Source organism: Protopterus annectens, chromosome 8.part0 (assembly GCF_019279795.1).
Source record: "Protopterus annectens isolate FY-2018-M chromosome 8.part0, PAN1.0, whole genome shotgun sequence".
NCBI classification, from domain to species: domain Eukaryota; kingdom Metazoa; phylum Chordata; order Ceratodontiformes; family Protopteridae; genus Protopterus; species Protopterus annectens.
In genome coordinates this window covers 538,046,823-538,061,265 of record NC_056741.1, presented here as the reverse complement: position 1 = coordinate 538,061,265, position 14,443 = coordinate 538,046,823, and the positions used below count along the sequence as shown (strand labels likewise).

General features: G+C 40.5%; 1 protein-coding gene across 7 annotated transcripts in view; it reads right to left on the bottom strand.

The window, feature by feature from the left end:
* Positions 1 to 1,306: 1,306 nt before the first annotated feature.
* Positions 1,307 to 14,443, bottom strand: part of ARNT (aryl hydrocarbon receptor nuclear translocator) — a 2,399,029-nt gene continuing 2,385,892 nt past the window's right edge. For all 7 annotated transcript variants that reach the window (XM_044080044.1, XM_044080045.1, XM_044080042.1 and 4 more), the window contains one exon: positions 1,307 to 2,239. In XM_044080044.1, coding sequence (XP_043935979.1) covers positions 2,150 to 2,239 — 90 coding nt within the window. In that variant the 3' untranslated portion in view covers positions 1,307 to 2,149. The remainder of the gene's footprint in view (positions 2,240 to 14,443) is intronic.

Sequence of the window (14,443 nt, the reverse complement as noted above, 5' to 3'; positions counted from 1 at the left end):
GAAGGACATCTGAGTGTACCACCCCCCAAGCATGAGATTGAGGAAGGGTTGGTTCCGAAGGAAACAACACCCAAAGGGGCCTAGGAGCCTCAAATAAGGTCACTGTCGGCACCGAGAAAAGGAGCCCTCCCATAGACATCAGAGCTCTGGGCCTTGGAACCGAAGGGTCCAAGGGAGGAGAATACGAGGGAGTCACAGGAGCAATGGACCCAAAACCCGGAGTGGGGTGGCTTCTAGGAAAATATGTAATCCCCCTGGCTGTCAGCAGCTGATCAAAGAGGCGCACCATATCCAAATCAGATAGGCTCCTGGTGGACCTTACCGACACACCTGAGGGGGAGTCAGGTCAGTCCAAAGGAGCTGAAGGCTTGTCCAGCAAACGGATCCAAGGACGGGGAGTACCGGGTCCGTGGTGTAGTAAAAGTTGGCACCAAGGATTTCAGTTTTGAAACAGGCAAAAGGGGGATTATCGGTGCCGAGAGCTGGCTTGGAGTAAGGAAAGGAAGGAAAGAGGGAGAGGAAATACCAACAATGGTATTCAGAATACCACAAGGGTAAAAAGGGTGTTTACCAACGATGCTACAAAAAAAGGGACACCTATGGGTAGAGCTGAATAAGATAGCAAGAAATAGAAGACTTTCTGAGGAAAAAACTCAAAAAATACTATAAATTTTGAAAAATGCAATACTTAGCTGTAGAGCTCGGTGAAATGTTGCTATATGGCTGCGCAGCAAATGAGATCTGAGGTAACTGAGAGAAGGGCATTGTGGGTAGCAGCTTAGCTCGAGAGTTTTTGATGCACGTAAGCTTAGTATTAGGCTGACTCAGTTCCGAGGGCTCGAAACCGAACCCATCAGTGTTGAATAGGAAGATTAACAACTTCAGATCATTAGTTTTGCTACAATACCAGTAAAAAAAAAATACTCAGAAATTTACCTCCATATACAACAGACCAGCAAATATTGGTTTCTAACAACCAGACTGAAAGACTTCTCTGTGGGCCACAGACATAGTACAAGTTAAACACATAGCATTCTACCACTTTTATCTTTGCTTCAGCTATAATTATTGATTGTCTGAACTCTAAAACATGCATTAAAATTGCTGCTCAGTTTTTTGTGCTAAATTACAAACTCACAGCATAAAAACACATCAACAGTAATGCAAATTCAGATCATCAGGCACAAATATACCCTCCTATGAAAAAGTAATTTTCCACAGCCAAGCAAATGACCAAACCATGCGAGTTCTGTAACTTAAACAGGCACCTGTTACATCAAAATAAAAAAAAATTCTTAACTACAGATCCCATTAAAGCAGATTTTATGAAACGCACATGAGGACAATACTGATAGCATGAAAAAACAAATATACGACATAAAACAGTTACAATTTTGGTATGAGGATATAGCTGCAAACTTGGCTCAGAAATTACATCCTGTGGGTGACAGAAGCAGTGTTCATCTTGTTCCAGTGCTGCCTCCAAACTGCTCACAAAAGTGTAAAGAGGCTTCATCCAATATGAGAAGCTCATCCCATCAGATTAGAGCTTATGTGCTTCCACAACATTGCACAGTATTTTTCAATACTATTTTTTATAAGAATCCTTAATCACAAGCAGCAGGACACAATAAAGCCAAGAGCAAGCCTTCAACAACAAGCTGTAAAATAACAGGATTAATCTGGTGGCAAAAAAGAATGATGCCTGCTTTAGTAGGAAAAAGATGTAAAAAAGCAAATGTTAATGAGACAGAATCAGTATGCTACAGCTGGTAATGTGACTTTAATTAAGAATCATAATAAACCCTTTCTATGAAAAATGCCATGTCTTCATGAAACTACATGATACCGTCCAGCTCCATTTTAGTGATTATTCTTTACATACTGTCTTCATAACTCAGGAAACAATGTGGCACTTCCTAACTTGAAGGGCTACATTTAAACTGTACACAGCACAGGACTTGGCACTTTGTCTTCAAAGTAGTACAAATAAGTTGCAGATTTAAGGCAGCTTCTGATGCAAAATGCCAGGTCAACAACAGCAACCTTAATTTCATCTGCTTTCAGTTCAAAGTACAGGTACCAATAAAAAAGTTTTCAGCAGTCCTATAAAATGTACTTTTCATCAGACACTTTGTTATGAGTATGTTTATTCTTGAAAAGAAGGGAACATGTTTATGTCCGGAAATTCCTCACTGTTGTAACTAGGCCCTTGTTCTCCCAGAATTGACAGCATTTCCTAGAAGGAAAAATAGAAAGTAAGTAACACAAAATGAAAATCTAACGAAATGCTTTACTGTGATAAATTCTGTTTATAGACTGTAAGATGGAAGTTCTCAGAAACACCAACCACCAGGTTTTTATGCAAAATTACAAGTCCGTCAAAATACACAGCATCTCAGCCTTCTCTGCAACAAACTCCAGTTACAGTCTTCACATTTTCATTACACTTTCTGCACCACAGGAAGGTCATCACCATTACATCTTCCAATCTGTGCATATGATATTCAATCTTATCTTCCAGATTAGGGCGGTCAAGCATACTACAAGTGACAACCTAAAGGATATGCTGAAAAAGAAAAACTATTACCATACCAAATTTATAACTCAAACATTATTAAGATTTTGGAATAGGTTCCCTCAAATTACCAAATGATGGGTCATTTCTATTCAAAAATATGCATGCTGATTGGACAATCCAATCAGAGTGGCCATTGTACATTCAACATATACCAAAAGAAAGAAGCACGGCCACTAAACCACTGTGCAGCAGCCAGCTTTCTACTGAAACATGCTTAAGAATTTTATCCTTACATTTTACAATGGACAAGGCAAAATAGTAGAAAAATGAGTGATATCTGCTAAACTTGACAGAAAGGTATAGTTATCGCTATTAAGATTGTTTGCACTACCACTCTGTCTTCCAAATGTACAGAGTTTTGCAAAAAGTTCCTAATTTCCTCATGTTTTTCACCATTTTGTAAAAGGTTTGTTTTCTTGGTAAACTAGTAAAATGTCTGGAAGTCAAAAATATCACACTTGCCTTTTTCATGCTTCAGACTGTTGGGGGGGGGGGGGTCATAGGTAGGTAGTAGGCTATCGGCCCAAGGGCCTACAAAAGCCTAGCCAGCAAGGTACCATAGCTTACGCCACCCAAGAAAGTTATTTTCCTGTGCCACTGTCCAGCAGAGACACAGAAGTGATCCCTGGCATGTATTTCCTATTTCCCATCCACTCATCAAAATTCTTCTTGAAGAGTGCTAATAAAGAACTTTGCTTGACATAGATGGGTAGCTTGTTCCAGAGTATAAGAAGTCTCTGGGACAGGAATCTATCCCTCCAGCATGTCCTGTTTATTGTGGTGACAAGGTTTAGGTCCCTAGAGTGTGTACCTTGGAGATATTGGGATTTCTTTAGGTGTAGCATGTCCAACAGCTCTGGGTTTGACATAGCTTTATATGTTAGGCAGAGAGCACCTCAGAGTAGGCGATATGCTACGGAGTAAAGCTGGAGTTTTTTGAGGCGGTCAGTGTACGGCATTTGTTTGAGGCCAGTAACTCTCTTTGTGAGGTACTTCTGAGGCCTTTCCAGCTGCTGCAGATGTCTTGTGAGGTACATTCCAAAAGGGGCATTATACTCTATAATGGGTCTAATGAGTGACGAGTAGAGGGGAACAATGACCTCTTTTTTCCTGGATGAGAACCCTTTTATGATGAGGTTTGCCATGTAGAAAAGGACTTCCTGACTACTGTGGCAATGTGACTATCAAAGGAGAGACTACTGTCCACCTGGGCCCCAAGGTCTCTTATCACGCATTCAGTGTTAAGTAGATTGCTGCCTATGTGGTAGTTCATGGATACAGAGTTTTTACCAAAGGGTATGACACTGCACTTTTTGGCATTGAGCTTGAGGCCATGTCTCTGACACCAGGCATTTGTCTCAGTGAGGCCCTTCTGTAGGATGTCCACATCATTTAGGGACTTGACTATGGCTGCTAGTTTGCAGCCATCTGCAAACTTCTTCAGCCAGAGGCCTTCTGTGTTAGCCTGTACTTCAGAGAAGTAGACACCAAACAGGAAAGGTCCCAGGATGGAACCCTGTGGCACTCCACTTGTCACTGCCTTGAGGTGAGATTTGGAGTCTGCAACTTTTACATTGTAGGTTCTGTCAGTGAGCCAGTTGGCAACCCATCTTGAGACGTAGGGATTTATACCTAGTTTAGTGAGTTTAGCTATAATTCCAGAATGGGGGATGGTGTCAAAAGCCTTGGCGAGGTCAAGATAGGCTGTGTGAACCACCCTGCCCTCATCCACGGCTTTGGTGACTGCCTCAAAGAAGTCGATCAGGTTCAGGAGGCATGATCTGCCTTTCACAAACCCGAACTGGGTGGGATCCAGAGTTTGGAGGTTACCAATGTCTTTATGAGTTCCATGATGACACGTTTCATGGCCTTGCAGACCAGGCTCATCAGGCTAATAGGTCGATAGTTCCCGGGATCAGTGGTGGCTCCCCCTTTGTGGAGTGGGATAACTGTTGCTGTGCGCATTCAGTGGGCACAAAGCCTGATGCGAGGCTATTACTGAACATGGTGCTTAAGTGGGGAGCCAGTTCAGTCTGAAGTTCGTGTAAAACGCAGCCTGGGATGTTTTCCGGTCCCATGGATGCTGTGTTTTTGGCTTTAGAGAGTGCAGCTTTTACCTGCGTAGTTGTGATTACAGGGACTCTGCATTCTTCCTGTATAGATATGGGCACTTTAGGGGGTGAGAGGGGGGGGGGTAAAGTTAGCACTGAACCGATCTGCCAGGATGTTGGCAATATCAGTTGGTTCTGTAATTTTCGTGCCTTGGGGATTACCTCAGTGTCACTGCTCGACAGAGGCACAGTAAAATAATGGGTATAGTTCCCCATACTAAAGGGGTGGCGTAAGCCACAAAACTATGGGCTAGGCTTGTAAATGCCCTCGGGCAGATAGCCTAGTATGAACCTATGAACCTTTGTGCTTTAACTTAGAGAAGATCTGGGTGTTGCTATCTAGATACTTGACATAGATATAGAATGCTTTGTGGTTGTCCTTGGATTTAGTGGCAATTTTGTTTTCATAGCTAGCTTTGGAGGAGACAAAGATCTACAGAACTGCTCTCTTTATCATCAGTTCTGTTTCACTACACTGATATACTCTGCAGGCATATAAATGTATGTGCCATATGCAAATACAGAAATACAGTACATCACAATCAAGCTGAGGAAGTAGAACAATACTGAAGTGCCACCATACAATGACATTATTTTAAAAAAGTAAGCAATTTCTTTCTTAAATAATGTCATTATATAAAAGCAATAAAGCCCACTCCAACATGATTTATACACCTATTTGTGAGTTACTGCTAAAATACAAGATGGTGTGACACACTTTAAGCATTTAAAGAAGTCATTAGACTGCTTGGAAGCAATACATACTGAAAGTGTGAAACCTACATATTCACTGTCTTCAACCTTAACACAGTATAACCAAACTATGAACAGGGAAGCAAAGACAAAATCTTCTCAATGCCAAATTATGCTTTAAAAGCAACAGTAGACATTCTTTTCCTTCAACATGATTGAGAGGCAGAGCTACCACTGCTTGTTCCAGAGCCATAGTGGACTAGTGCCCAGTGCTGCTTCCCAATATGGTGCCTCTAAATTATATGTTGAGGAGCAAATATGGAAATGAATGCACAAGCAACAGCAAATTAAAATCACATTTTCTTTCCTACTTGCACTTTCTATCCACTTTCCTATTTCCCTTTAAGTTCCATTCTATGGCCTTTAAGCTTTTCCTGTGCTTATTAAAGATTAAAAAAATGTTCTATACTTCAAAAGAACACCCACATTTTTTTCTGCTTTTGTCTTTACCTTTCAGAAAGCATTCTACCTACTTTTACTTTAATGAACACATCTTCCACAAAAAAAATGTACTTACTCCAAATTGTACGCCAGGATCAAATCCCAGGAATCAAAGCCACAAAAGGCAATGCATACAAGAACACGATAATAATGGCTTTCCTACTTTAGTCATAAACACATCAACTGATTCAAGGAAGTATAGCTCTTCAGAATAGATCTTCAAGTACAACTTCTGAAATTCGATTTAATGTCCTTTAATCTATGCCAGTTATCTTAGTCGTTAGGTGACTGGGACAGCCCCTGTGCTGGTAAAAGACTGACGTGTACATTCACAAAAAACAAGTCTTTCCATTTTGTTCTTAAGTTTTGTCCACTGTGATGAACCAGTGTTTCGCTTCCACCCTTCTGCAGTGTCCCAAAACTGATGAGAATATGGGCATAAAGTATTAAACCATTTCTAAAATGAACCAAAATCAAAGGAGTACATGAACAGAGACTACATCACAAAATATTGCGGAAATGAAACAGGGAGTTCAAATCTGTCACAACGGTCATCTCTTAAGAGAGAAGAACAGTGACAATAGATCTGTATGGGGCACAGATTCTTACAGCAATATTTAAAATATCAGGTTTCTTTCACAGATCTCAACCATCATCAAAGTCGGATTTTCAAGTCATTAAAGATTTCTCTTGTACTAATGCTAATGGTCTCCTGGCATTGCATAGTATATGAACCCATATGCCAACATCATCATCCCAGCACCATCCTTAAATCTTACAGTATAAAAATTAGCAAAAATGTCTGTTTCTTAGGGAACTGTGAAAATAACTCCAGCTCTTCTTGGACTGCAGTCAGAAGTATTTTCACAGAGCAATATTCTTAATCCCAGAGAATGTTCTCATTGATTTCAAAGCATATTCCCTAGAGGGTTCACTGTAATAAGTTTAACTTAAAATGTTTATTATGTGATATTTATTTTTGTATTAACTGCATGTACTTTATGAAATATTTTAACTGAATTATCATACTAGCTAAACTACGGTTTACTTAAAAATGTTTTATGTTTATGGAGCTTTTCTCCCTGGGCCTCCCAATGAAGAGGGGTTTTGCAGAGTGCAGCTGGACATCCCAGTAAACAAAACCAATAAATGAAAACAACATATGAAACTTTGAAAACCTTACTATTACCACTATTACCACTCTGTCGGCATAGAAGCATTGAAAGATACGGAAAGGGCACTGAGGTTTTTCTGAACAGCTCAAGGACTCTACTGAAGTAGTCAAAGGAAGGGTAAGGAAAGCTGCCAAAGAAGTAGATATCAAATCTGCTTCTGCAGAGAGAAGCTATAAATATTTATACAGACACCAATCATGCTTTCACTAGGAGCCAGTACAGAAGTGGAAGAGGAAGAACACACAGAAGAATTTCACTCCCCATGAAAGGAACAAGGCCTCTGACAATAGGTGGTATTGAAAACAAAAAACACCTCTTTATTGAAGCCAAATTTAAATACTTCACTATTAGCAATGACTAACAAAAATCATAACATGTATACTCTCCTGCAAATAAGGCAAAGTAAAAACAAACTTGCAAGCAGAATAAATCCACAAAACAAAGAAATATGCACCGTTTGTCTTACTTGTAACTTTACTAATGCAGCGATGGGGTTACAGAAATTCAATTGAGTAGAATGTCTAGTACAACAACTTCACAACACATTTGACTGAAGAATTTTACAGATGTGATATAATCAGTTGCACATATCTTGCAAGTGATTCTTCTGTGTTACATGTCAAATGCATCCCCTTCTGTAAATAGTATTCAATAAATGCTATGATGCCATACACTGAATAATAAATATCATACAATATTCTTGTGTTATGTTGTTCAGCTCTGAGTTCAGGTCATGGTTGAAAAGGGTGTGACAATCAGTCCATATAATACCTCTCAACCTCTTAGAGCAAAAAATCTGGAGAAAGCCTAAAATGATGGGGGGACAAATAGGGACAGATGTTAAATATTGCTCTTAGAAAGTTGACAGAATACTAGGTTTTGCATTAGCATGAATTTTCTGAAGGATGTGGAGTCTTAAACTCAAATGTTTGTCATTATTTAATGACTTCAATCCTCAGCTATTTGCCAGAAAGGTACGGATTTTAGGAGGAACACACCAAAAATATGAGGCAAAAAATCTGGACATTCTGCTTAAATCTGTACAGTTGAGAGGTATGGCCGGGCATCTATATAATCAACAAATGTTAATTTTACTATATTACTACTACTAATAATAATAATACAAGTGTCCCAAGATTTGCCCCTAGAGAGAACAGCAGTAACATTATGTTGGCATTGACTGTGAAGAAATCAACTTTTATAAACCTGAAGCAGCTGAATGGGGAGAAATACAGTATCAGGATGGAAACACGACTTCTACATGTTGTGTAGGGTCATGCTCAAATGAGTACTTAAGAAGGTTTGAAGTGTTTAGTAGTCATTGGCTATTTAAAGTTACTGTGTCTTGCAACTATTATGTCTTGGTTACCACACTAGACTGTACCTCCCTGTCTCAAGCAGGGCAAGACTAGTCAAGCCCAGGGTGAATTTATGAATACCCATCCAAATATTCAGGTATCATTTGAGGGAAGACTTTGCATCAAACTACCTTATCTGCAGGGGAGGGTATTTCAGAGGTGAGGAAGACGCTGAGTAATATGCGTCTCCTTGTTTTATTGATCTGTTGAGGCAGGTTTAAACCCCTTGTTTTGGTATTTGTGGGACTGCTTGTTTGGGGAAGTTATAAGAGATCCTGGATTACTGGGTCCTTGATTGCTTGGAAGGCAAGGCATATGTCTCCTCTGAGGAACCTATAAGACAGAAAAAAAAGGAAGATTCTTCCAGTCTTTTCTGGTAGCTCAGGGATTTTAAGCCTGAGATCATTCTTTGTTGGGAACCTATGAATCTTTTCAACTGTTTAAAATGTATAGTGAGGTACATTCCAAAGGGGGCTTTATATTCTATAATTGGTCTGGTCAATGCTGAATAAAAGCAGACAGTAACATCGTTAGATCTGGGTGATATTCCCTTGGTGATCAGCCGTACCAAGTAGGATTTCCTGACACCATTGCTACATGGTGATCAAATGAAAGAAAATTAGCAACCCAGGTTCACAGGTCTTTAACTACATTTTCAGTATGAAGAGGTGGTATTTTAGTGCTATATGCTGGGGGAGGGGGTAGTTTGTTTGCCAAATGTGACAATCTATATATATTTTTTTTTTCTGGAGAGCTTCTATGTCAGAGGGGGATTTGACAATGAATCTCAATTTCCATAGGTCTTGTTTGTTTAGTCTGTAGGTCACAGACCCAAATAAACAAAACAGAATCAAGCACCGAGAGTTGTGAGACACTACTGGTATATATTGAGACAAGGAAAACATACATCTTTCAAAACCACAAATCTAGCATATGGCAAAGAGGAAAAATAAATGTTGTGATGCCCGTGCACTGGCCCAGCAATCAGGGAGCCTCAATCCTCATCACTAACACCAGTGAGGGGCGTCCATATAGGGAAAGGATAATGAGTACACACACAGTAAAGTACAATTTCCCTTAAGAGCACACAGAGATCACAGTCAGGCTGGGGCTGGTTTCTCCCTTCTCTCCAGGTCCCCAATAAGGTTCCCCATTGGCACAGCTATAGGGTCCAGATCTCAGCCTAGTGGGCAAGGTAAAACCTCCAGCAGCCTCTCTGTCCAACCAGTGCTTCGTGTCCCTGCCCAAGTAGCTGACACACACACACTTTGAGATAAGAGTTACATACAACCACATAGACACTCCTGGGGAAGGCTGGCACAGCTTCTCCAGCTGTGCCCCTTTTACCCAGACTATACGATAGTACCACTTGCCACCACCCACTACAACTTATCAGTTACTAAAAGGCCCTTATGAAAGGGTGTCCAATTATACTGTGCAATATTATCATCAAAATGGTTAGTGCAACTGAACAGTCTAGGCTTATTGGAGTGGCTTGGCCAGTATCACTATATACATGCAATGTTCTTTAGGGCTCAAATTATCTATACACAAAACAGCCACAGTTGAAAGGTTTACAAAATATGTAATAATAAATAATAAAAAACACAAGACAATACTTCTTACTACACAGTGCTAGTCAAGAGTTCAAAGATCACAGAGAAATACCTAAAATAATACAGTAGAAACGTTCTGACATCAATACAGAAAAAAACTAATCTAATCTTCCTAGTTCCTAGCTATATCTAAGAGAAAACACAGTTCTAAAATAAACTTGCATATAGAACACAGGCAGAGTGCTGGTGAGTTGGATGTTCTCAAGACAAATGCTAAATGCCCTCATTCTTTCTGTCCTTAAATTGATAACAGTACCACTGCTTCATTTCAGATTACATCATTTCTTTCTGGTTCTCAGGCTAACAGAAACTCATAGGTTAATAGCCCTTTTGATCTTGTCAAACCCAGAGCTGTTGAACATGCTACACCTAAAGAAATCCCAATCCCTCCAAGCTACACACTTTAGGGACCTAAACCTTGTCCCCACAATAAACAGGACATGCTGGAGGGATAGATTCCTGTCCCAGAGACTTCCCATACTCTGGAACAGGCTACCCATCTATGTAAAGCAAAGTTCTTTATTAGCACACTTAAGGAAAAATCTTGATGAGCGGATGGGAAATAGGAAATACACCCAGGGATCACTTCTGTGTCTCTGCTCGACAGTGGCACAGGAAAATAACTTTCTTGGGTGGCGTAAGCCAGGGAACCTTGTTGGCTAGGCTTACATAGGCCTTTGGGCTGATGGCCTAGTACCTACCTATGAACCTATGCAGCTGGTCAGGAAGCCAGAGCAATAAAATAATTTATACATGCAAATTCTAGCAATTAACTGGTCTCAAAACAATAGCCAGAATTCCTTCATCCAGACATCTCGACTCTGAGCCCCGAGATCAAAGATAGTTATGAAATGCTTGACTTATCAGCTTTCTTACACAGAGTGCACTGTTGTTACATTTTTTTTCAGTTCAATACCCAATACAGTCTTTTCACATTTAAGAGAACAAGCCTGTGGCTTGCATTAATATTTACAAATGACAGAATTATTACAAAATTCTATCTAGCTAGGCTGGCAGCCTTCACCTATCTTCACAAATGTTATCCCTCTGTGCTTAATGAATAAATGTACAACAGTAATGTTGTTCATCTGGATAAGGACTACCTGATTCAGGAGGTGATCATGAAATAAAAAGTATTGTGAATCACCAGCAACTATAATTTGTTGATGTGGAAGCAAGTCTTGGGAAAAAAACATATGCCCTGTATGAAGGCACCTAGTATGTGTGCCTCATACCTCTGAAGGTAAACATCTGCTAGCAGATGCCAAGTAAGGAAAAAGTCACGAAGAGCAAGCTTAAATGGAAATTGCACTGACTGCCCACAGTGCTATTCTTATACATGTTACCCAAATAAATTGTTCTGCATTACTGAGATGCTGAATATAATGAGATGCTAAACAAGCCTGAGACAGCTTCATATGATTGCAAGGATAACGAATTGCTAGAATCACTACTGATATCAAATCCACAATATGCAGAAAACTACAAGCAGGCAGACAAAGCTGCATAAGACAAGCCACACAACAAGCCACTATCATTTCTTACCAATGGGTAGTGTAGTCTAAGAGACCAAACGAAATGTGTAGCTCAAAATAAGACAATAACAGGTTATGGAGTGAATGGTTGTATCTATGACTGATCCAGATTCACAGCAATTTTCAGAAAATGAAAAAAGCTTTACCAGTTCGTGTTAAGCAAGAAAACAGGTACAGAAGTGGCTGCAAGAGGCCAATTGTCTGGATATGAGAAAATGCAAATCCCCAGGTCAAAAAGACAACCAGCTACTGGGGCGAGGGATTTCCTAAACCTACAAGGTGCAAAGATTTAACCAAAGGGTAAGGCCCTAAACTGAAATCACCGACCTAGTAGCCAAATGCAAATGTAATGTCTATGATATGCAGAAAACTTACTGTAAAGATCTACATATAGCTAAAGTAAAGAAAGTACAGTTATGTACACTTATCATAAATGTAGATGCTCGAGTGTATTCACTCTTGCAGTCCTTACAAATGGGTTATTTGGCTCTCGGTAGCCCGCAGTCGGCCAAAATACCAAAGTCCTTGTTATGAACTGTTTGTAAGTTTCATGGAGGCCATTGTTTGCTTGGGCTAAAGGGAAGTCTCTGTGTTCATCAGTGGCAGTGATAAACATTGAGCAGCTTGCCTGCCCCTGTGGGAGTGGTTACTGCCTTGAAACTGTAGTTTTATTGGCCATTTTGGGACAATTCCAATCTCCTTGATCTCCCTCTCTTAAAACCCGATTGCCTCGTGGTTTTGGCGTCTTTTCTGACTTGTTGGCTGTTGGTGAAGCACCCACCAAGGGGAGAAAACGCTGAGAGAAGAAAGGAGCCACTTTTGAGATTTTAAGTATTTTGCTTCAGATTATTTGTTAAGTTTTTCTGCATTGCCACCTACTTTTGAGCATTTTCTGGCTTGTTAAACTTGATTTCTGTGTTGGTAACTGTATTTAGAACACAACCTAAAGCTGATTACTGAATTTCCTGTGTGCACTTATTTTTAAAATCGTTTTTTTCTTAAAACTTGCATTTTATCTGTCTCTGGCCTAGCACTCAAGTGTGGGGTCATTTACTGCACTGTTCTAACTTGTTGAAACTTGTGAACCTCTGCTTTCCTTTAAAAAAAACAAAAAAAAAAACAAAAAAATCTTGTTTTCCCACTTTTCTGAGATTTAAAAAAGTTCAGTTACAGATTTGCTGTTCTGAACTGTTTGTAAGTTTCTGGAGGCCATTGTTTGCTTGGGCTAAAGGGAAGTCTCTGTGTTCATCAGTGGCAGAGATAAACATTGAGCAGCCTGCCTGCCTGCCCCTGTGGGTGTGGTTACTGCTTTGAAACTGTAGTTTTATTGGCCATTTTGGGTCAATTCCAAACTCCTTGATCTCCCTCTCTTAAAGCCCTCTTTTGCATGGTTTTGCGCATAGCGCAACATCGGGCAGCGTCACCTAATTGGGTTTAAACTATTCCTGGCTCCACAAAGTCTGCTCTTCACTTTTTCCCTTAGAACTGCTCTATCTGTCAAATTAAACACCATATTCTCATTCTAAGGCTCCTCACTGGTCCAAATAAGTAATCTTACAAGTTAGCACTAATAAACCATAAGCACTACTTAGTCTTATACTCTCTACGATTACCTTGTCCCCTATTGGTCTGTTTTAATTCAGTTCCCTATATTACTCTAGCATGTCCAAAGATCAGTCAATGGTTTCCTCTCCAGTCCAACTGGTGAATCTGGGAATTTTGAGGCAATGTTACAACTGTCTCATGTACACGGACAACCCCCTCCTCCTCCAAACAGGTTCAAATATATGTGAGAGATGCAACCATATAGCCAAATTGGAGGCTGAGCTCTCTCATCTCAAAACTGGTGTAACCAGTCAGGAGGAGAAGGTAACCTCACACAACACAAGTATCACATAGTCCCACCAAAACAGCGAACCAAACACATAAAAACACAAAAACATACTCGGAGGCTCTAAATAAAAATCTACCTAAGCAACAGAGACCTCCAAAGCAGACATTCAAGCAAACGCTACCCCAAAACAAAACACGTACAACACATAGTACACAAAGTCAGTGTGCCAAGCAGTCACAGCCCTTAAGGCTGAATAACACACCTGATACTCTTGTAATAGGTGACTCTATTGTCAGACACACTGACGTCCCGCTCACCAGGCTGAATAAAGAGAAGGTCACAGTGAGCTGCCTGTCGGGCACTAGGATCTGCCACATAAAACAAGCACTCAGGTCACTCCAAAGCAAACACAAATATGACTCAGTCATTGTACATGCTGGCGTGAATGACCTGAGATGTACCTCCCTCGACTACATGAAAAGAGACATAGAGGAGCTCTCTGATCATGTAGCTCAGGCCGGTATGACCCTGACCTTGAGCAGTATCTTACCCTCACCTAGAATGATGCCACAGTATAAAGACAAAATGATCAATTTTAACAATTGGCTAAAATTTTGGTGTCATTCAAAGGGGATCCAGTGTCTGTCAGCCTGGGATGACATGCTCGACAAGCCACGTTGCTTCGCTAGGGACGGCTTGCACCTGTCACCCCTGGGCTTTTGGATATTGGCAAAGGCTCTTGCCACCCCCATAGTGCCTTTTTTTAGGCAAGGCACAAGGAACAAGAAACTAAGGGTAATGCTGCTAAACGCCAGAAGTCTTAACCTCAAGATGCATGCACTCGAAGCTCTCCTCAGTATGGAGAACATCGATATCTGTGCAGTGACAGAAACCTGGTTCAAGGCTCCAGAGAGCACCCCAGCACTACCAGGTTATACCTCATATCATGCTTTTCGGCCCCAAAACCTGGACCGAACCACAAAAGGAGGGGGAGTTTCCATATTTATCAAGGATATCCACACCTCCAGGTTAGTGGCAT